A 23,974-nucleotide genomic window follows, 5' to 3' on the forward strand; every position below is an offset into this window, starting at 1 on the left:
GAAATTTCAACGTGAAAGTAATGAATCCTGTTCTGTATTTGTTGCATCATCTCTTTGATATATGAAAATAAAACATAAAAATATATCAGAATATATTATGTTCTATTATTTTCTAATTGTCTTGAAAATACTTTGACATTTTTACACTATCTGGGCATTTTGTTGATTCATTTGTGATAGATATACATGCTGGTCGGATCTCTAAAGACCTGAGTATGTAATAGTGTTTGGTGAAATCTCCATGCATTTAAGGGTTCACCTGATGTAGCAAATATTGTGTCTACCCTTAATTAAATAATAATAATAATGATTCAAACAAAATCAGATTTGTCATAGTTTTCTTTTAAAGCATAACCTGGGTTAGAGGCTGCAAATTAACTATTAGTCTATGTACAGGCCACCTGCTGCATGAAACTGTATACAATTCTGTACTGCCCCTGTCAAATAAACAAGAAAATAAATAATATTGAATATATCCATGTAATATTTATGATAAAATATTGCAATATTATATGTATATTTATGTAATATTTATAACTACTATCATTATGTTATTATTCAACATAACACACATTTTCATATCTGCCTTCAAGAGTGGATGTAGATACTACCCTCTACTGACATGGTTCTTAAAACCATACAAACATTCAATTACTTAGGCATCACTGTAAGTCATGTTTCAAATGATAAGTGCCAATGGATATGATGACTACCTAAAACTTTCTCCAATAATGCAATGATGTAATAATTTCTGTGCAACTTCGAAAATGAACCCAAACAGCAGGCAAACAACTACAAGAAGTAACTGTGGTCTGGATTTGTATTTTTATTGAAGCAAGGACTGAAAAAAAGACATTTCCTTATCTTTGTTTGCATTAAAAGCAAGATTCCACATGGCCGCATACTGCATCAGGTTAAAGCCATACAATCAGACTTTTTGTATAGCACAATAACACAGACCTTTGTGTGTATAGAAAGGTCTTCAGTTCCTGTATAGAAAATTGTGGAAGCCAGAGCTTTTTCTCAACATTTTCTTACTTACAGCGGTAAGTGCATTTCATAAGGATTAAACTGTACAGCACAGATCGGTCAACTTCCATCTTAGTCTGAATGCAATACATACAAAATGTGTTCATTACATAACTGCAATCATCCTCAATTGAGGGGAAAAGTTATTGAAGCTGAAGCCAAGAAAATGTTTCTTTTGGTGGCCACCCTTAGACCTTCTTTTATCTGTTGTGAAGTCTCCTTTGGGAAAACAGATGTGTTCTGAATTAGGAAGCTTTTTTCAAGTACTTCAGGCATTTCAGCAGCAGCTTGTTAGTTTTTCAATTTCTTAACGATTTTGTGAACATTTGCATCAAGCTACTATTAAAATCAGTAACCGTCAAATTTGTGGGGAACTAAACCAAAATGTTTGAAATAGGTGAGAAATGAGTGGTTTTTGACAATTTAACATTTCACTTCCAGTAAAACAGTTGAAACGCCATGAGATAACTATTAGCCCCAAACTGAGTCTCTTGGGTGGAAACAAAGGGCTATGTTCACAGGAATGTGTCAGTGAGATTTAGACAGTGAGATTTCAGTCACATGGCAAGTTCAAAGAATGCAATGAAATACTTAAGTGCATTTCAGATTATATTAGGCTGTTTTGAAAGCAGGCAGAATGTTATATGTGCTCAAACGTTTTAGCCCATGAGATTCTTACACAATCTGAATGGAGGAAAAATCTTAACCACTAAAATAAGAGGTATAATGCAGATTTAATATTGTGCTTAAATATTAGCAAATCCTTTAGCCCTGCCCATCATACAATGGAAACGGTAACGCAATATTATGTAGAATAAAATTTCATTTAATTCGAGTTCCTTATCTCTAGTTTGGTATGAGTTTTTGCTTTTCATCTTTCGAACACAATTTCATGCAAAACAACAGTAAACTCTACACATCTTGAGGTCTACTCCCTTGAAGAGCTTAAAAAAAAGACAAAGACTTAAACTCTAGTGGAATATTCCAACATAGAACATAGACCACCACAGTAAGCAGAGGATCTGTTTTGGAATGATGGCTTCTCCAGGCTCAGCCAAGAACAGCCACCTGGGAGGAATTTAGGGCAGCTCGACATAAACATAACGTGGATTCTACATCTTTGGTTCAAGATTCCAATTATCTGCGTTTTCCTTTTTCATCTGAAAATGTTGATCATTTAAAAGCCACTTTAGCTGCTCCGTTTACTTTTTCTCCATACAAGATTTAAAAAAAAAAATGTTTTATCCAGGTTAAAAACCTTAAGAAATCAAAACCATTACACCATGCTTCTGGATGAATGGTCAAGTTCAGAATCTCACTAACCAATGAATTTCATGTTTTCACAAAAAGATGCAAACAAACAATATGCTTTAAACAGGAAATTTGATAGGTTACAGTATTATTAAGTGAAAGAAAATGTTGAGAAATGTCAGAGTATTTGTAAGCTCACTGTGAAGACAGACAAGGCTGTATGGACTCAGACCAATCCTGAGCGAAGAGACAGAATGATGACAGTGAACACTACACTGAAGGCAAAGTCACCAGTGGGCACTGAGGCAGGGCACACAAAACAAACATATGGCAGAAGCCACCAACAAGAGCATCTACACTGCGCAGAAACCAGGAATGTTTTACATGAATAGCTATACAGTATATAGTTTGTACTACAACAAAACCGAGAGGGGGATTGACTTAAATTATTCAGAATGACATGCAGTCTGTCAGTTGGCCACATGAGAATGGTGCTAGTGGTTTAGGCCACAATTTTTATCTGGGAGGTGGGACGTAATGTCCCACAAAGATGCTAAACACGTTTTATGTGGAAATTTTTAACATTGACAAAAAGGCAAGCTCCCATTGGCAGCAAAATAAAGATTTAGGCCACTGATACAAGCAAAATAAGTAGTTTTAGCAAAATCAATGACCACAGACAATTACAGTGTATATAAAAAACAAAAAACAAATAAATTATATGAATCTGAAAAAAAAAAAAAAAAAGGAACTATTAACTGTTGAAGCTACAGTGCAATTCCTCTTTTGGAGACAAGCACCTCCACTATGACAAACAGTATACTGTGCCAGGCACTTGGGAGTTATGCTAGGAAAGATGCCCTGCCCCTCTCCTCCAAAAACAACCATGCTCAGCCTGTTACTCATCGATGCTTGTTTCATCTGAAATAGTTCGTCATAAATTGATAAAATAATTAAATTTTATACAAAATCAAAGCTCATATAGCAAATATTTTGTGCATATTTACATAATTCAAAGAGGCGGTGAGGCAAGATCGATCACTCTTGCATGCTGAAGGCCAATAGGTATTTTGTCATTAGTGTCATGACTTCAGTGATCTTAACCATGTTAAGTGAATAAACTTAACGTCTCACTGATAAAATACAGAAAGAAAATAAAAGCTTGATTCGCTTTCTTTTTTTATAAATACATCAGCATAAATGCAAGTGTTTTTACACACTATATACTTTTTGCAAGTATATAAATATTTTAAATGAATATATTTAGGCTTTTAGCAGTTTAAAGTGTTTCTGTGCTTGTCGGGAGGAGGGGAATGGTAAACGTGGTTTAAAAAGGTTCCCCAAGCTAAGCAAGGCCCCATACTTCAGAGGTTCTACTGCCTCCTGAGGAGAGAGCACCCATTACCTGCCATGCCTCACCACAAATTACTGACCACAAAAAACAACAAATGCAAGAAGGGCTTCGGAAATGAAAACCAAAAAAAAAGCAGCCAAATCTCTTAAAATATCTACCTCTCTTCCCCCACAACATCAGAGCCTATACATTTGATAGAATCCTAACACTTTAAACCTTGGTTTGTTTGCTGATTGACACACAAGATGGGGGGAATTTTGGTCATGAATAGCTCATTTTCTCCTTTATGTTGGTACATGTGTTGATTTCCAGAGTGAACAATGCCGTTGGCGCGCTCATGCCTCGTTCTCTGTCACTGGGGTATTGTCGGCCGTTACCATGGAATCAGGTTTACGAGTCATTCGGTCTAGTTCCGCCTGGACGTCAGTCAAACCCGGCTTCTGCCCTTGGAAGAAAAAAAAAAAGAAAAAAACAAGAGTAATCTCCTGTAGTTTCTGTGCTGTTATGTATAAAAATAACACAGGGCAGTTATGTGGGAACCAGCTTGTGGATGAATGCCGCATGCTGGTATGCTCACAAATGTAGCATGCTGTGGGGCTGCACACATGCAAAATGCATTGGGAAATAAAATGAAAGAAAAACTGAATAAAAACTGCATGCTGTTCTTAATTGAAGCACAATGTCACAGCAATGAGTTCATGTGTTTTATTAGGGCCTCATGTTAAAAACAGTCAGAAAAAACAAAGCAATGTGAAAAATGAGATAAAAACTGCTATTGGTATGACTTGGACTTCACATGATATTAGGTTGGGAAAAACCAGTGAGAATGAGGTATCACAATCCACGGTGGTGTCACTCGCAAAGGCTTTTCAGCCTGTTCCTCATTGCTACTCTCTCTGGCTCTACAGGTAAAACTCCAAAAAACAGCATTGTCCAGAGGTAACAAAAAACAACAACAAAAAACAACATTACAATAGAAGATGCCTCATGGAGAAATGTCAGGCTAACTTAAAATCAAAAAATTAATTTGAAGTTTGAAACTTGATAAAAGAAAATAAAGCCCATTTTTGGACAAATACAAATTGTTTGCATCATAATTCTCATGATCACACTTAGAAACATTTTATTTATTTAATTGAATTAAAGTTTTTGTAAGAGACACCTTTTCATGGGGTTGAGACTGGCAAAGGACAAATTTACCTGTTTTCTTGGCAGAGCCTTGCACCCCTGTTCCTGGTGTCCCGGGACTGTTAGGCACACCTGTCTTTTTACTCAGGAGACTGTTGAAGAAGTTGGCCAGTACTCCCTCATTTGCTGCTGCTCCTATAAACACACACAGAATAGTATAATGACCTTGGGTGGCTGAGGAGGGAATTCAGGCAATGAGGAGATCCAACCCACTTTCATTTACTCTGTGGGGAATTAAATAGAAACACATCTAGAATTAGAATTACCATCATGATGACATTGGAAGGGCTAACTATGGTTCCTTGGCTTTGGTTACACATTTTCAAATGACTGCACTAACTAAAGGGGTATTTACACTTGGCTGCTTCATGTATTTTTATTGATAAGATTGCTAAATGGATATAAATCCAATTTTAAATAGCAGTGCTGTATGCATATTTATGATTTATTTGCATGATTTGTTATATATTACTTAATTCCAAGAGACTTTGCATTGTGTCTGTGGTGTATTTTTTCCTCAGGGCTTGTTGTATGTAGGCAAGATAAGTCCATGCACAGCATGTCTGCTTGGAGTTCATTTACAACAGTTCATTTTATGATCGGACAGCTATCCGATCAGTAAAAACACATGAATTAAAAATACCACCAGAAATGTAATACCATAGAGAGAGGAAAAGTTCAAGATTTCAATTAAAATTGGTTTAATGAAGCAATAAAATCCACTCCTGCTGGTAAGAGGCATGCTGTCCAGCTGAGCTAAATAATGGAAAGAATTGTCAGTTTGCCCACACCAACTGAAACGTGCGGGAATCCATTGTTTAGGAAATTATTCCAACAGTCCCCTCAGGAGGGCAGCGTTTTAAAGAGGTTAGAAAAACAGGAGAACCAGCAAAATGAGACTGCGCATAAGAAGAGAGGGAGACACAATCATAAATATGTGATTCATTCAACCCTGGTGAATACAGAAGAATGGGATCACAAAGTTTTACTTAGGTTCTGATTCAAGTTGTGCATGTAATCTTGCAAGGTAAGATGTGTTACCTTTCATGTTGGGGTCTGGTTTCTTCACCGCAGTCATGGGTGAGACGCTGGCCACATTAGTGGGACCTGTTCGGCCTGCAGGCCGGGGTGAGCCAGATGCAGTCCGGGCAGGAGACTCCTATCCACAAGAACCACAAAAAATGAATGGTCAGGAAAATACAAAAGCAATTCAAGATTTAGTAGCTTTATATTCCACTGTATAAAATCATCACCAAAGATTCATTTTAAGGCAATGCTAAAATCACATTATCTGGGTTAAACTGTCTAGAATTAGCACAATCACACATAATTCTCAAAGCAGCATAACAGAGTAACACTTTTTTACAAATGTGTGAGATGTACCGTTTCTATAGTCACACTTACCGTTCCTCTTGTTGGTGTGGCCGGCTGCTTGGCTAACAATGACTGTAATAAGGAAAGAGCTGGCATGAGAACCAAAATATATATAATTCTAAACTCTAACTACTTTTTTAACTTAATTGTTGGTCTAAGTAAACATTAATCAGACGTTTCTGGTGTCTTTGGTCACTGCTTTTTTTCAGTGCCATGTTTTTAAATTAAGTAGTTGAGCTTGAAAAATGGTTCAAGAGACCCCTGCATTCTTTTTCTTTCTGTTGCAGTACGTGTAGCTGTTTTTCAAATCAAGAACGCATCCTGTATGAACAGCTCCTAACACCTTCATAAGAAGCATTTGAATTATTTTCTTTCAAATAATGTTTTATTCAAAAAATAAAAAATAATTCATAAGTGATGCCAGGTTTAAATTTTAAACGTATGCAAATTTGTATTACACACAACCAGGCTACGTTCACACAGTCAGTGTCTGGGATTGACAACCGTATTTTAGTGATGTGAAGTCCTATTCTTTTCCCCGAATCGGTTCGTTTCAATGAACTGGTTTAAAAAAAAACGATTCACCAGTTAATTTACGTCATCACGTAATGACGTCACTATATATAATGCTAATACGCCGGCGCCGTAGAATACACGCACAAACACATTCAATAAAGCCATATGTAAGGGCATATTGCGGACTATAACATTTTATTTAATTAAGTTATAATAATAAGGGTGTTTATTGTCATCAGTGTTTCATTCAGTGATCTTACAATACATCCTACATTAAAGTTTTGCACCTAAAGCACCCATTACTGACACTGATATACAAACATGGATGTTCTACAAGTTTAAAGCATAAAAAGTGATGAAACTAGTCTTAATCAACTCACTCTTTTTTTTTACAGAAACCATGATCCAGCTCATCAGAACTTCAGATATAATCTGCATGCACAATACTCAATAGTAAAATCTGTTTACATCTCTCGACCGAAACGTTTCGCCCCCTCATTCAAGTCCTCAGTTCACACATGCTCATCAGCTGCTCACTGATCAGCAGTTCTCAGTATTATATCCGAAAGAGGCTATTCTCAGTTCAGTGTACTGGTAAACTGCTGTGATCGACTCAATGTACTGCTGGCATGAGAACGGCTGTCCTCGGATCAGTGTACTGTTGACTCGAGAACGGCCGTCCTCGGATCAGTGTACTGTTGGCTCGAGAAAGGCTGTCCTCGGATCAGTGTACTGTTGACTCAAGAGCTGCTGTCCTCGGATCAGTGTACTGTTGACTCGAGAACGGCTGTCCTCGGATCAGTGTACTGTTGACTCGAGAACGGCTGTCCTCGGATCAGTGTACTGTTGACTCGAGAACGGCTGTCCTCGGATCAGTGTACTGTTGACTCGAGAACTGCTGCAAACTACTCAATGTACTGTTGACTCAAGAGCTGTAGACTGGATCATCTTCATACGTTGATAAAACAGTAATACAATCAAGTCATAAACATATTTCCAGTATGTTTATTTGTTACACTCTCTGTTATTCAGCAAAATACACCTGAAACATACATTTCGCCCCTTAAATCACACACATGCTCAATATCAGCAGATCATCGGTTCTCAGTATGTCAGACACCTCCAAAAGAGGCGACTCGAGAACTGTTTGCGACCCGAGCGTTCAGTCTGATTTGAACTAATTGGAGTGGTTCATTGCAAAAAAGATTTGGCAAAAGCAGATATAACCAGTTCTAGGATCATATTACTCCCGGTTATCGGCTCATTTCGATTCAGAGTGTCGGCCACATCCGAGACAGGTTAAGAGAGTAACTTGTTCGATCAGTGTTGACTCGAGATGTGAACTGTTCCAACCGATTCAGTCCGATTTGGTGAACTAGTTCAACTCATTCACTAAAAGAACCGGTTGAAAAGAACGATTCCTTCACGAGCTGGACATCACTACCATATTTACTTAGAGGTGTGAGTCTTGAAATGTCCCGTTCATACAAAAGCTTATAGTAGCAGTTTGAATACTGACTATATGAATGACCAACCGAAGTCACAACCATATTCTAACAGCTGTAACCATAGTGACAGTGACTTAAGTAAATATAAAAGATGGCGATGTCCATAACATCAGCATGTCTCATCACAATTGACGCTGCATTATTAAATAAACAAGTCCAGTTGAGGCACGAGTTCATCTATTCTAACAGATCATAATTAACCGACAGCAGCTTTGAATGCTTTTTAACCATGTGCAGAGCGCAGCTTTTGTGTCACGCAGCTCGTGCCCATGAGCAGCCGGTGGAAAACAGCGGCAGAATCTTCGGATGACAAATAGCAAATATCTCCGTCTCCGTGAGTTAACGAAACCCCACATGAAACACATGAGACACACACGTGTACAGTGCAGCGTGTCATATTAAATGACGTGACTAACAACTAGTTGTCCAGTACGGTTCAGTTCACACAGCACAGGTTTGCAGAGAATGCGGTTGTGAGACCTGAAAATTTGCGGGTTTCAGTTTGGTTACAGAATGCGGTTGTCACTCTCGTAAATAACTGAACTGTGCGTGAACGTAGCCGTTTTAAAAGGGATCATTCACCCAAAAATTTAAATTATCTCTATTTACTCACCCTCATGATATCCCAGGTGTATATGACTTTCTTTCTTCACCAGAACACATTAGAAGAAAAACAGAAAAATATCTTAGCTCAGTAGGTCCTTAAAATGGACTCTTTTGAAGGTCCAACGTCATTGATACGACTCCAGCGGTTAATGTCTTCTAAAGCAATACGATTGCTTTTGGTGCGAAAAAGATAACTATTTAAGTACTTTTTTAAACTCTAAATCATGCTTCCGGTAATAAGCAGTACACAAGTGTGACGTAATCGCATTGGCATTTCAAACACATGAGAACTGACGCAAGTGCATCACAGCCGGAAGAGCAGTGCTGTTTTGAGATTACATCTGTATCAATGTCAACACAAATACGTCACACGAGAGACCGCTTGGACTCCACCCTCTCGTGAACCTTACCCTCACAGATTATAGTTAAAAATTACTCAAATATTTATCTTTTTTCACACCAAAAGTGATCATATCATTTTAGAAGACAATAATTTAACCGCTGAAATCGATGACGTTTATGCTGACTGTCTGTGATTTTTGGAGCTTGGAGTTAAAAAATTTACTTGCATTTTAAGGACCTACTGAGCAAAGATATTTTTGTATTTTTCTTCAAATGTGTTCTGGTGAAGAAAGAAAGTCATACACACCTGGGATATCATGAGGGTGAGTAAATAATGAGAGAACTTTCATTTTTGGGTGAACAAACCCTTTAAGCACTCAAAACTGGACTGACAACCATATTCTGCTGCTGTGTGAACAAGCCCTATAGTTATCTACACAATATACAGCATTTAAAAACTGTTACTGCAATTGAGCGACCAAGATCACGGTGTGTGAAATGGCATACATAGTGTATGCCATTTCACACACAGTGATCTCCTTGCCAACACAAAAAAAACGATGTGCTTGGTGAAAACAAGGTCCTGTATTTGGTCGCTCAATTGCAGTAACGGTTTTTAAATGCAGTCTAATACTGCATTTGTAATCCAAATAAAGCCTGTTCTAAATATCATTCCCACCCATAAACCTTTCAAAATTGAGCCGTTCAAGATATCTGACAAGTGCAAACTGATCTTGCAAGACCTTTGTTTTCTAAAGCCCATTCAGAATGAATTAACTCCAAATGACCAAAGATTATGGATGTAAAGTCGCTGTGTATCCCACTCTTGTTCAGTCAATGAAAACACTGAGTGGGCTCCTGATTGGTCAGACAACTTAGAGATGCAAAACAGTAGCAGATCTGGAACCAAGATGATATGTAAACAAGTCTAATGTTTTCTTATTACCTGTAGACAATCTAATAAGGAACAGTGGGAAATCTCTGTGGGGGTTATATGTCTACGTCAGAGAAAAGATCACATGATTGCTGGAGGTTCGTCAGGATTGAGCAAGGAAACCCGATCCTATATCTGCAGCAAAATTTCTAAAACTGTGTGCCAGTGTGTGAAATGTTTTCTCTTGCCATCCACACCTACCTGCTGCTTCATGAGGAAGACCTGCTCATCCTCTGCACTGATTTCCTTGTCATGCACCAACTTCAGAGACAAAAAAATTGGACAAGAAATGTTGACAATACACAAGAGAATTATAATGAAATTCCCATTCCTAGGTACCAGTCACACCATCATCTCACCTTTCGTATAGGAGGTTTCATGATGAAGTCCTCAAAGGGATCTTCAGGTCTAACCGTTGTGAAGTTTTCATGCAAGATGGCAATTTTCTTGTCGTTATCCCATCCGGATGGACTACAAAGAGGTATAAAAAAATATTCAAAAGAGGCAACAGACAGATTCATCTACAGAGAATGATAGCAAATTTCATTTGACTTGTATATAACAGCATGAAAATATAATAAACAACACTTTTTAAGTGAAATGTAGGGGATTTTGGAGATCTCACATGAAGACAGCATCCTTCTCCACCACCAAGGCAGGCGTGGTGAAGTGGAAGTCATATATTTTGTGCACCATGTATTTGTATAGAAGGTCCAGGTTTTTCTCCTCTTTGACAGAGGTGTAAATCAAGCCGGCTCCATCTGTGCGATTTGATTAAGGAAGTGTACAGTATCACAGAGAGTAACATTACAACACCACCAATGTTTGCCAGAGATGAGCAGGATACATTTTAGGCAGAACCGTCGGATGTACGACTGAATGAAGTCAAAATGCTCCTCTTTGTAGTCATGCTCCTTCTCCAATACACTGACAGCATCACACTGAGAGACAGAGACAGGGAATAAACATCTTTTTCAGAAAATAGATAATATAGCATCCAAGTCGTATGGACTTTTATAGTGCTTTTATGCTGCTTCATTTTTGGACAGCCCCAGTACCCCATTATGTATACCCCAAGCAGGTTATCTGTGCAGAGTAAACATTGTGCAAAATATCTCAAGAAAGCCACAGGTTGGCAACAACATGAGGGTTAAGAAAATGGCAGAATTTTTATTTTGGGGATATAAACGATCCCTTTAACCTCACTTAACCTCTACAATATTGTTTGCTTTTGAAAGACATAAATACAGAAACACTACCCTTAAATCACACCCAGACAATAAACACCTGCTTGATGGGAACATGACAGAATGACTCAGGTTGTGGCTCATTGCCAACCATAATGGTTTTGGCAGGAAGAGGAGGTGCCGGCTAGGCAGCTTAATCCAGCAGGCTGCCATGACATATAAATATCTTAAGCGGATCGGTCTTGGCCACTGCAACTGCAAACTCATCTCTGATCATCACAGGCACAGCTGACCTTCATCACAGTCAGTCTACTGAACCACAGGAAATACTCTCACTTAATGCTGAATTAATTCCGGCCATAAACACTTAAACAACAGTTAGAGATGGCATTATAAAGTGATGGAATAAGGCCAAACTTACTATATTGGGGATTTTAGGGGCTAAACCCCTAATTCTTTTTTGCTAGATTTTTGCTGCACTTTTGTTCTTACATTGAACATTTTAAATCTACTTGGCTACAATGGCTATTTTGTTGAAATTATGGTTCCTCAACAGGGTTCCCAATTTTTTCAAGGCACAATTTTCCAGGACATTTCCAGGACATTTTATGTGCCACATGGTTTTAATATTTAAACAAACACACACAAGAGGTAATTAAAATTGTGGTTATTGGAGGGTTATTTTTTCAAAATCCTGTATTCTACAGTTGGTGTCTAACCAAATGAATCTGTTAAAACGTTAATCAAATGAAAATAGAAATCTTTTAATTAATTCAATTTTTTAAACATACAGTGGTGGCCAAAAATATTGGCACCCTTGGTAAATATGAGCAAAGGCTGCTGTGAAACAAATCTGCATTGCTTTTAGTTTTTTTGGGCGCCATCCACCGCAGTAACCACGCTCAACTTACCACGCGCCCCACCGAGAACTAACCACATTATAGCGACCATGAGGAGGTTACCCCATGTGACTCTACCCTCCCTAACAACCGGGCCAATTCGGTTGCTTAGGAGACCTGGCTGGAGTCACTCAGCACACCCTGGGATTTGAACTAGCGAACTCCAGGGGTGATAGCCAGCGTCTTTACCACTGAGCTATCCAGGCCCCCCACAAATCTGCATTGTTTATCCTTTTGATCTTTCATTCAAAAAATTCACAAAAATCTAACCTTTAATTGAAGTAAAACAATTGAAAGAGGAGAAATATCAAATTATTAAATAAATATTTTCCTCCAAAACACATTGGCTACAGTTAATGCCAGCCCTAGAAATTATATTATTATATAGTAAAATATATCTGAAAAATATTCCCATTCATATTTTACATTTTTAGTGCACCTGGGTGACTAGGAATATGAAAGTGTTCAGCCATGACTTCCTGTTTCACAGGGGTATAAATATGAGGTAACACACAGGCCAAATTCCCTTAACCATCAATCACAGTGGGTTAGACTAAAGAATATAGTTCTGATGTGTGGCAAAAGGTTGTTGAGCTTCACAAAATAGGAAGTGGCTAATAGAAAAGAGCCAAAGCATTGAAAATGCCAATTTCCACCATCAGGGCAATAATTAACAAGTTCCAATCAACTGGAGATCTTAAGAATCGGCCTGAAAAAGGACATGTGTCTATATTGTCTCCAAGCACAGTGAGGAGGATGGTTCAAGTGGCCAAAGAATCTCCAAGGATCACAGCTGGAGAATTGCAGAAATTAGTTGGGTCTCGGGGTCAGAAAGTCTATAAAAAAAAAAAATCAGATATCACCTACATCACCACAAGTTGTTTGGGAACGTTTCAAGAAAGAAAGCCTCTGCTCTCATCCAACAACAAATTCAAGCATCTTCAGTTTGCCAGACACTACTGGAACTTCAAATGTGACTGGGTTCTATGGTCAAATGAAACAAAAACAAACAAAAAAAAAAAAAGAGCTTTTTGGCAGCAAACAACAGAGAAGGGTTTGGTGCACACAGAGATGAAGAAGTACCCAATGCCCACGGTTAAATGTGGTGCTGTATCTTTAATGTTGTGGGGCTGTTCTTCTGCCAGAGGTCCTGGACATCTTGTTCAGATACATGGCATCACAGACTCTATCAAATACCAACAGATAAAAAAAATCTAAACCTGGCTGCCTCTGCCAGAAAGCTTACAATGGGCCCTGGTTGGATCTTCCAGCAGGGCAATGATCCAAAACAAACATCAAAATCAACACAAAAATGGTTCCCTGACCACAAATTCAAGATTTTACCATGGCTATCCCAGTCCTCTGACCTGACCCCATAGAAAATTTGTGGGGTGAACTGAAGAGGAGAGTCCACCAACACGGACCTCTGAATTTGAAGGATCTGCAAATCATAGGCCCCTACATGCAGTAGTGCACTGAAAAATTCAAGGTTTCCAGGATGTGTGGGAACCCTGCTCAAACAAATGCATAAATATAAAGATGTATATCAAATATCGTCAAAAGGCTGAAAAACATTGATATGTATTTTTTTAGCTGTACTGCCCAGCCCTACTTCTGCATATAATTATGGTTGCAATTTCTGCTTTCATGTAAACTGGAACTGGTTTCTGAAATTCAGTCAGGCTCTATTCCATTCTATCCTAGGGTGAGGTTGTTTGTTCTGTTATAAATGTCAGGAGGCAAAGTGATCAAAGACAAGCTAACATATAGGCCTAACTCTCAGACCTAAACTGTCTTATTTAAAAATGGGTTGCTTTTCATGCACCAGGAGCTGGAGGTAGGCTAACAATAGAAGAGATTACTGAGTTTGTTCTGATCTAAGAGAGCATGTGAGGGAGACATGGTGAGCCTGCAGCTCTGGACCTGGAGGCAAATGAGACTCCATAAAGAGAGCTTTTTACTTGGTTAAAGATGCTCAATGCCACATCACCCGATCTACCACTGAGGAAAACAACTCTAAATACAGTTTCTCTTCTGGTTTTCAAAATTATAAACAGATCCACACTTACACATACACACACATTTATACACAAAGAACATCAAGCCTATTTCAATAACATGACAAATATCAGAAAACTCTGCGTCTTACATCTAACTTCCGAACACCATGACCTTACTCTGGTTAAAAGTTCTGTTTAAAAACTAATTTCTTACTTGTTTACTTGAAATTCATCACCTATTGGATAAATAATCTGGTTTTCTAACATATTTCTATGAGAGGGAGGACATAATTTTTCATCTACCTTCGTGCAAACTATTAGCACTGGAATGCCCAGGTTGTGTGCGAGGACGTTGTCTCCCAGGGGCAGCAGCACACTCTCATCTTCTCCTCCAACTGGTGGGACTCGTCTCTGTGGTGAGCCTGGTGTGGCTTCTTCTGGTTCTACATACTCCTGGAAGGCCTTAACCACTGCAGAGAGGAATGAGAGATGGACATGGTCCAAAATTAGCTCTTAACCTTTCAGTGGCAAGTTTTATGAGAAAATTTACTGGTCAAAAACCGACAAAGAGATCATTTGATGAAACGCCACCAATCACAAAAAAATTAAAATAAATGATTTTGCTCCTCAGATATTCATTTTCGTGTCACAATTCCAGGAATGTCTTGCCACCGTTTTTTTTTTCTTTTAACAACAGTAAAAGTTGGCCAGGTGTCAAACTATTGCTCTTACAATGCAATTTAAACAATGCAACATTCTGCAACTAATAAAAAAACTACCAGCCAACTGGCGGGTACAACACAGACAATTTTTACTTGCGTTTTGGCAAGCTTTTATTTTGCACACTGGAGGCAGCTAACATTGAGCCACAGTTGCCAACAGAGAGCTGCCCTTACTAGTTTATTAAAGCCTGAAAATTGGCCGGACCATCAAAACTCATGCATAAGTTTGCACAAAGGCTACAATATTACTATAGTAAAACCATGGTTAATTGCATCAAAACCATCATTTCTGAAAAAGACTAAAAATTAAAAACATGGTTACTACAGTCATGATTAGGAATGTTACTGATTACTCGAAAATCTATTATTTGTCGTTAATAATTTGATCGATTAAGCTTATCGATCGTCGATTAATTCATTTCAGGACAAACGCTTTCAGAAATCATGCCAGCAGATGTTCATAAGGCTAAATAGTCACCCGCCGCTAGAGGGCGCTTGCGCACTGCATGTCACATCTTATCCAAGTCAGAATAAGAGCCACACAGCCGCACAGATCAGAGATGAAGCGTGCTCAATGTAAAGTGTTGGAGTGTTTCTCTATAAATGAACATTAATGTTTTCAGGTACTGCACAATGTTTCATTTTAAAGTACAACATGACAACAAGCACTGTTGTTCTCCTTGTTTCATCCCAACCTACAATTACGTCAGTGATCGCCGGGAAAGCACAAAGGCACATTCAGCTGACATCTCACCCTCACCTTGCCAAATGGTATGTTAAGTAATGTGTTTGCACAGCGTGTTATGATTTGACTTAGATTCAAATAAAAAATAAGTCCAAAACCGAAGTCCGAAACATCCCACGATCCACAACGTGAAATTTTAATGAACTCAAATATGTACACCGAATCAGCCACAACATTAAAACCACCTGCCTAATATTGTGTAGGTCCCCCTCATGCTGCCAAAAGAGCGCCAACCTGCATCTCAGAACAGCATTCTGAGATGCTAATCTTCTCACCACAATTGTACGGAGCGGTTATCTGAGGTAACCATCCATGCTGATGGTTGATGTGAACATTAATTGAAGCTCCTGTCCCGTGTCTGCATGATTTTATGCACTGCACTGCTGCCACAAGATTGGCTGATTAGATAACTGCATGGATGATTGTTGGTGTTAGATGGGCTGGTTTGAGTATTTCTGTAACTGCTGATCTCCTGGGATATTCACGCACAACAGTCTCTAGAATTTACTTAGAATGGTGCCAAAAACAAAAAACATCCAGTGAGCGGCAGTTCTGCGGATGGAAACAGAGAATGGCCAGACTGGTTTGAACTGACGAAGTCTATGGTAACTCGGATATCCACTCTGTACAATTGTGGTGAGAAGAATAGCAGATGCGGGTTGGCGCTGTTTTGGCGGCACAAGGGGGACCTACACAATATTAGGCAGGTGGTTTTAATGTTGTGGCTGATCGGTGTATACAAGTGATATATCTTGTATTCAAGTTATTTTAACAGTAGCCTAATTCATTAACAGTAATTAAACTCACAAATTTATACTAAATAGCCTAAATGTATTAAAAACACTGAACTAAGAATACTTTAAGAGGAAAATGCCAATACTTGCATTCCTTAAGTGTATTAATTTAAATTATGTTTAAACAATAGACTACATGCACATATTATTTGGAGACCTCCACATGCGTTTTGCGATATCAACGTTAACGATTAATCGATTACTTGATTGTTAATTTCCGAGATGACAGATTATGAAAATGTCTGAGAATTGACATCCACATCATGGTTACAAGAGTTACTTTAGGATAACCATGGTTAAATTCAGTTAGGGTATAACCCTACCTCTAATCAAAGGAGCGATACAATTTAGACATGACAGATGCCAGCCGCGGAAGAAAGCCATCACCCCTCTCACGTCTTGGACTAGGAATGGAAAGTGTGTGACTGACAGACCCCGCCCCTTACCAGAATCAAACCCTTCTCGGAACCCAATGACCGTCGACACTACAAGGAAATCAACCTTAATGTTATTTCACGTTGTTTTACAGTTTCACTACGTACTGTTATTTTACAGTACGCACAGTTTCTCTTAATTATATGCAAATATCACGTTTAGAGCAAAATTCTGAGGTACTTTTGTGCAGTACCTGTAACTGAGCTTCTAATGTGCATGCTTCTCATATCTGTGTCTCTGCAAGTTGATATCAGACACACTGAAGAAAGTTGTAAAGTTCTTGTACATGTTCATGAATTTGCTATTTAAAATATTCAGAACCTACAGTTTAAACTTGTTTTATTAGGCAGTACTCCGCTGCTGTGGCACCACGAGCCCAATGTCTGAAAGTATTTGAAGTGGACAAATCTCAAAACAGATTGGACCCCTTCACAGCTGTCTTTCATGTCGTCCCATTTCAAATGGACCACCCAAAATGCATCATAACAAAAATTCAATCACAAACTTGCACAGTTTATTCATGATAATGTCAGCAAACATGAAAGACTTGCACCCATTTTAGCACTTATTTGCAAAAATAAGAAAAACAGCTGAAAATAATAAAGACAGTGAGTTTTACTGCAGTCTTTCGGCGTGATCATTCAGTTTTTATTTTATTTTCGAATTATTTTTTGTCTCCTGCTTCCCAATACCTTTCTCTCCTCTTGCGCTCTCTTTATATTTCGTTGGCTGTGGCTCATTGTCAGTCTCTAGCTCGTCGCAACAGTGCGCATGCACCTGATGACAAGACGTCTAGATATGAAGCTGCTTTGAAATCTGTCATAGTGACTGCAACTAGTCTTGGCATGTCACAGGAGTGCGCCCACTACCAACCATTGGTCGTGAGACCTGACATTTCTCGTCCCAGACCAGTCGTTGACTAAAAACATCAGAGAAGATGAGCTTGAGTCATGTAGTGTGCACTAGGCTTTAGATTCAGGAGGTGCTATGAGGGGGAAGGCGAGGAACTTCCTCAGGAACCTTAAGAATGCAGCGCCAGATGACCCAGAAAGCCAAGCAAGCTATTCATTTTTTTGAACGTACTGTTAAAGAAACACAACTCCAGTTCTGCTTAAATTATCCCAGCTGCCTTCAAGTGACAGGTTTAACACATAATCTGACTACAATTTCTCATTAACCATGTGATTACTCATGAATCTCTCTCTTAATTGGTTCTATTACACATGATTAATGTCTTCTGAAACAAAACACTAGGTGTAAGAAATAGAACAATATTTGAAAGTTTTTTACTAAAAATTCACGAGGATCAAATACATGCTGAAACGTGTGAAATATGAAGAAATACAGAAGAGCAGTGGTGTTTACAACAGAGGAGCATAGAAACTCATACGCAGATGCCTCATTCGGTGGGTTTGGATACTTCAACTGCGGTGCCTTCTTGGAACGGTCAACAAGGAGAGCTGTTTGAATCGGTTTGAATGCAAGTGAGTAAGTGGAGCAGATGCCTCAGAACAAGCTCCTTGCTCAGAACACTGCATAAACTGCTTTTGTGTGGAAACTAGGGATGCACTGAAATTTCGGCAGCTGAAAATTTGACCAAAAATGCTATTTTCGGTTTTCGGCTGAAAGAGAAAAAAGCCAAAAATCTTGACCAAAAATTTGGACAAAAACTGTTACTTTAAAATCAATTAACAGAGACACTAACGACAATGAAGAAAATGCAGCACTTTATGTGAAAAGATGTAAACAGCAGCTAATGTTTAAATATATATTGATTGCCAAAAGATCGTGCTTATAATTGAGACGTACATCGTGGCAACATGGCTGATGGACAGATACAAGAAAAACTATTAGAAAAGGAAGGTATGCTTTTGTCATTTGTTGTGTATTCATAAGTACTTTATTAGCACTCTGTATGGTAAATATTTGCTTATGTTAGGCAAAAGACAGTTGTTATATAAGTATAAGATAGATAGACAAACAGACAGACAGACAATTATTCCAATAAAAATATAATATAATGTGTATTATACACACACACACACACACACACACACACACACACACACACACACACACACACACTACCGGTCAAAAGTTTTAAAACACTTATTCTTTATTATAATTTTTTTTCACATTTTAGAATAATAGTAAAGTCATTAAAACTATGGAATAACAAATGGAACTATGGGAATTATGAAGAAAGCCATCACCCCTCTCACGTCTTGGACTAGGAATGGAAAGTGTGTGACTGACAGACCCCGCCCCTTACCAGAATCAAACCCTTCTCGGAACCCAATGACCGTCGACACTGCAAGGAAATCAACCTTAATGTTATTTCACATGTTGTTTTACAGTTTCACTACATACTGTTATTTTACAGTACGCACAGTTTCTCTTAATTATATGCAAATATCACGTTTAGAGCAAAATTCTGAGGTATTTTTGTGCAATTTCAAAAATGTTTTTTTTTTATTTTATTTTTTATTAAATTTTAGATTTATAATGAAATAAATTAATATGGTGGCACAATTATATTTTTGTCTACAAAACTAATTTCAAACATTTAAGCACATGCCTTCAGATCAAAAGATTATTAAGATCATGGGAAACATTTCGGTCAAGAGTTTCAAAACTTTTGACCGGTAGTGTATAAATATATAAAAAGCATTTTCAGTTTTTGGTTTCAGTTTTCAGCCCAGTGTCTTCAGAATTTTTTGGTTTCGGCCAAAAAACAATTCATTTCAATGCATCACTAGTGGAAGCAGTATTGTGGTCCATAGGAACACAGGGCTCAATGCTAAGGATTTTTTCTACTGGCCCAGTTGGGCCAGTGCTTCAGATTTTTACTGGCCCTGCCAAAATTTTCACTGGCCCCAACACAAAAATGACAAATAGCTGTTTTTACCATCATGGCTTTAAAAAATGTCCAAAGATAAATATTTTTTACATATCTTATGTTTTTAATACAATGCCCCCCAGGGGCCTGGATAGCTCAGCGAGTAAAGATGCTGACTACCACACCTGGAGTCGCGAGTTCGAATCGAGGGCGTGCTGAGTGACTCCAGCCAGCCAAATTGGCCCGGTTGCTAGGGAGGGGAGTGTCACATGGGGTAACCTCCTTGTGGTCACTATAATGTGGTTCGCTCTCGGTGGGGCACGTGGCGAGTTGTACCTGGATGCCATGGAGAATAGTGTGGGCCTCCACACACACTATGTATCCACGGTAACGCGCTCGACAAGCCACGTGATAAAATGCACGGACTGATGGTCTCAGACACGGAGGCAACTGAGATTCGTCCTCCGCTACCCAGATTGAAGCGAGTCACTAGACCACCAAATTGGGGAGAAAAAAGGAAGAAAAAAATAAAAAATACAAAGTCCCCCAAAATTGAATCACATTTATAATTTGCAAGATATGATTTATGCCTTATGTAATCCCATATATGTGCTTTACAGATATAAATTCATAAATACATCATATTAACCTCAGCCGTCCTGCCATATACACGTGTTCTTAAGCCAAGAGTTCTGTGGAGGAGATGATGGGTTTTCGGTCACACGTTTAGTCATGCTGTCATGCAACTTTTACCCATGTGTAGGGTTTTCACAAGAAGGATCAAAGATTATTCACTGAGTTAAAGATTTGATTATTGGCTGAGAGAACAGACTTGCTATTAAATTGGTTGTGATGTGTAATATACAGTAGGTAGATATTAGGCCTAATCTGTGAATTAACAATGTGTATATAACATGAAATCAGGCAACCCAAAGAAGACTGATATACAAAGAACATAAACAAAAATACCTGTATGGTCCAGAAATGACACATGTAACAGGTGTTTTATGAGGATGATATGAAGTAGACTGTTTCAAATATTCATCTTCACCCTGCAGCTGAACAGCTCTGATAATAATAGCCTAATAGCCATAGTGATCTTACTTCTTTTCATATCAAACTCCATTATCATGTCGAATTAATGTTTACGTTTTGAAACATTGCCTAATTAAATGTATACTTATATTTTCGATACTGAGCAGCTTGTGATTTCCATATACGTGTATAACTGGGGTTTAACAAAGTTTATTACGTCTCATTCGTTGGTGCTTCATCTCTAAAGGCGAATTAATGAGAGAAAATATGTTTGTTTTTTTACAGTGGGAATAAAACTAGTGCTCTGTCCCTTTACGAGAGCACATGCAGGTTAAACAGTCTACGCTGCACGGAGAGAGATGATGATGAGACATATGCACGGAGAGACATGGATTTTCAGTCCTATAGAAAGAAACTGTTGATTTCTTGTGTTCCAATGTGTGGATTACTACTTTTCACCAACATGTAACGAAAAATGTGGGGATTTCGCACACTGTGAACACGGAATGTGCGGGTATACTTAGTGTTGCACGAGATGTTAAATCCCACTACAAAATTCATTAAGTGGGATTTTTACCTGCTATTTTCTACACATTGTTAATTGCTGCTGCTAAGACACTTGGAAAAGAGTGAGGACAGTGCTAGGAGAGTGCGCTCAGTGTCTGTACGATCTTGTGCGTGCACACGACTGTGCATTTGTGCGTCTTTGCGAGATAAATATCCTCGCGCTCGCTCCTCGGTTAGAAGACTTCGTTCGCTCTGTGTAATTTTTGTGCTCTCTCACTTGTTGTTTTCTTGCACTAATGTTATAAATGCAGCACTGGCCCGGTCGGGCAAGTGACAGTTCTAGCAACTGGCCGAATCTTTCTCACACTGGCCCAGGGCCATCAGGCAGTCCTTATTGTCGAGCGCTGGGAACAGCTGCTAATGAGGTATCTACATATGAATATGTATGAAGAGCAGACTTTTGCGCTTGCGTAACATAAGAGGAAGTTTGAACTCCACCATCGTCAACGAGCTAGCCGGAAGCGAACATTTTTAGTAAAAAAAAAGTTTTAAATATTGATCTATTACTTACACACCTAGCGTTTAGCTTTAGAAGACATTAATTAATCCACTGGAGCTGAATGGATTACTTTTATGATGGCTATATGTGGGGCAGTGGTGGCTCAGCAGTTAAGGCTCTGGGTTACTGACCAGAAGGTCAGGGATTCAAGCCGCAACACCGCCAAGATGCCACTGTTGGGCCCTTGACCCCATCTGCTCCAGGGGCGCCGTATCATGGCTGACCCTGCACTCTGACCCCAGCTTAGCTGGGATATGTGAAAAAAAGTATTTCACTGTATATATGCAAAAATGTATAATGTGTGACAAAAATAAAGGATTCTATGTGCTTTTTGGAGCTTTGAAAATTTGGCACCCATTCGCTTGCATTTTATGGACCTACGGAGGTGAAATATTCTTCCAAAAATCTTTGTTTGTGTTCTGCTGAAGAAAGACAGTCAAACACATTTGGGATGGCATGAGGGTGAGTAAACGATGAGAGAATTTTCATTTTTGGGTGAACTGTTCCTTTAATATGATTGTAATAAAAAATAATTTTTTTAAATGTGGACCATGTTGCTCCCTGGATGCCTGAAACTAACGGAAATGTAAGTATTTAGATTGCTAAAAACAAAACAAAAAAACAATCACAAATGCATAAAACCCAGTAGTCAAGCGAGACGGCTGGACACGTGCAATACTAACAACTGTAGCACACATCTTATCTCTGGTAGGTGAATGACATTTTTGCCAACTAACAGTTTGATAGGTAGGTGGAGTTCAGCTAGTTAACCCTTTCATACGTACTGTCACACATATGTGATGGTTAATAACTGAGCCCCGCAGAGTAGGGTCACATATATGTGTTTCTGCAACAGCCAGTTACGTTACAAGCTGCCAGATTCAAATTGGCTTTCACGCCGACACAGGCTGCACTGGTCAAGCGTATGTTATTTATATTTGCTCAAACAGTTACTCATGCAGTCTTTTAAACCACAGAATAAGTATATTTTATATACATACATCAAACTCATCACCAAAGTACCATGATTAAAAGTTTACAGCTCTTATACGCACAGTGAATACATCAATTATACATAGTGAATACATTCGTTAAACAAACAGCTAATCAAAGAGTCTTTAAGCACATATGTTTATTTTATGTAACAAACAGCCTAAATGTCAAAGTACCACGATAACAGTTCACAGCTTGTATATGCACAGCCATCATATCTAAACGCGATCTTCCCATGCATGCAGCCACGTGCTGATTAGGTGCAGATGCAGTTTTCATTCACAAAAACAGCAACTCAAACAGTCTTTTCAGGAATATAATGTTTGTTTTCTGAAACAGAGAGCCAAACCATCAAAAAAGCATCACAATAACAGTTTAAAACTTGTATATTCACAGTGAAAACATGCTTATCGAGTGTGATGATCCGATACAAGCAGCCAAGTTTGTTTACATAAGCGCTCGTCTCTCTCACACACACACACACACACAAAATGTCTGAGATGTCAGACATTTGCATAGGCAAACCGGACCGCTGATATTATTTGTTCATTTGTTTTTTTACAGCTATAAACATGAAATAAATAAAACAAAAACAGTACAGCAGACATAACCCATTTGTTCACATCTTTACTAAGATATATATATATATATATATATATATATATATATATATATATATATATATATATATATATATATATATATATATATATATACAGTATTTTTTTATGACAAGAAATCAAATATTGAAATAAAATTTAAAAAAAATGCTCGTCTACACTCTACCCCCCTCTACCGGCTGTGCAGTGTTACGTGCAAAAATAACTCATTCCAGGGGGCACTGCAGAGGAATTTATACCCTACTCATGAAAAGGTTAAGTCACAGTGTTTCTTTACGTGCTCTAAATGTGACTATAGATCGCTCCCATTATAATGAATGAACATGCACAATTCATTTGCAACGCATTTAGTCATTTAGCAGACACTTTCAACCAAAGCAACTAACAAAAGAGGAACATAAGTATTTTGTCACACAAAAGTCAACAATATCTGCAGTATCGCACTGCCAGATCTCAGAGTAGCTGAAGTAGCATAGAAGCCAAGCAGAAGAGACAAAGAAAGTTTTTTTAGAATTAAAAAGAAAAACCCCTTATCTT

At 38.3% G+C, this 23,974-nt stretch overlaps 1 protein-coding gene across 2 annotated transcripts in view; it reads right to left on the bottom strand.

The window, feature by feature from the left end:
- Positions 1-802: 802 nt before the first annotated feature.
- Positions 803-23,974, bottom strand: part of LOC127446141 (cytoplasmic dynein 1 light intermediate chain 2-like) — a 31,336-nt gene continuing 8,164 nt past the window's right edge. Inside the window, exons 5-13 of one of the 2 annotated variants that reach the window (XM_051706832.1) lie at positions 14,492-14,658; positions 10,950-11,043; positions 10,728-10,863; positions 10,462-10,573; positions 10,304-10,363; positions 6,227-6,268; positions 5,864-5,981; positions 4,835-4,957; positions 803-4,079 (exon numbers count right to left, since the gene is read on the bottom strand). In XM_051706832.1, the coding sequence (XP_051562792.1) occupies positions 3,970-4,079; positions 4,835-4,957; positions 5,864-5,981; positions 6,227-6,268; positions 10,304-10,363; positions 10,462-10,573; positions 10,728-10,863; positions 10,950-11,043; positions 14,492-14,658 (962 nt within the window). In that variant the 3' untranslated portion in view covers positions 803-3,969. The remainder of the gene's footprint in view (positions 4,080-4,834; positions 4,958-5,863; positions 5,982-6,226; positions 6,269-10,303; positions 10,364-10,461; positions 10,574-10,727; positions 10,864-10,949; positions 11,044-14,491; positions 14,659-23,974) is intronic. The other variant, XM_051706841.1, reaches the window with a different exon arrangement.

This window comes from Myxocyprinus asiaticus, chromosome 1 (assembly GCF_019703515.2).
Source record: "Myxocyprinus asiaticus isolate MX2 ecotype Aquarium Trade chromosome 1, UBuf_Myxa_2, whole genome shotgun sequence".
Classification (NCBI taxonomy): Eukaryota; Metazoa; Chordata; class Actinopteri; order Cypriniformes; family Catostomidae; genus Myxocyprinus; species Myxocyprinus asiaticus.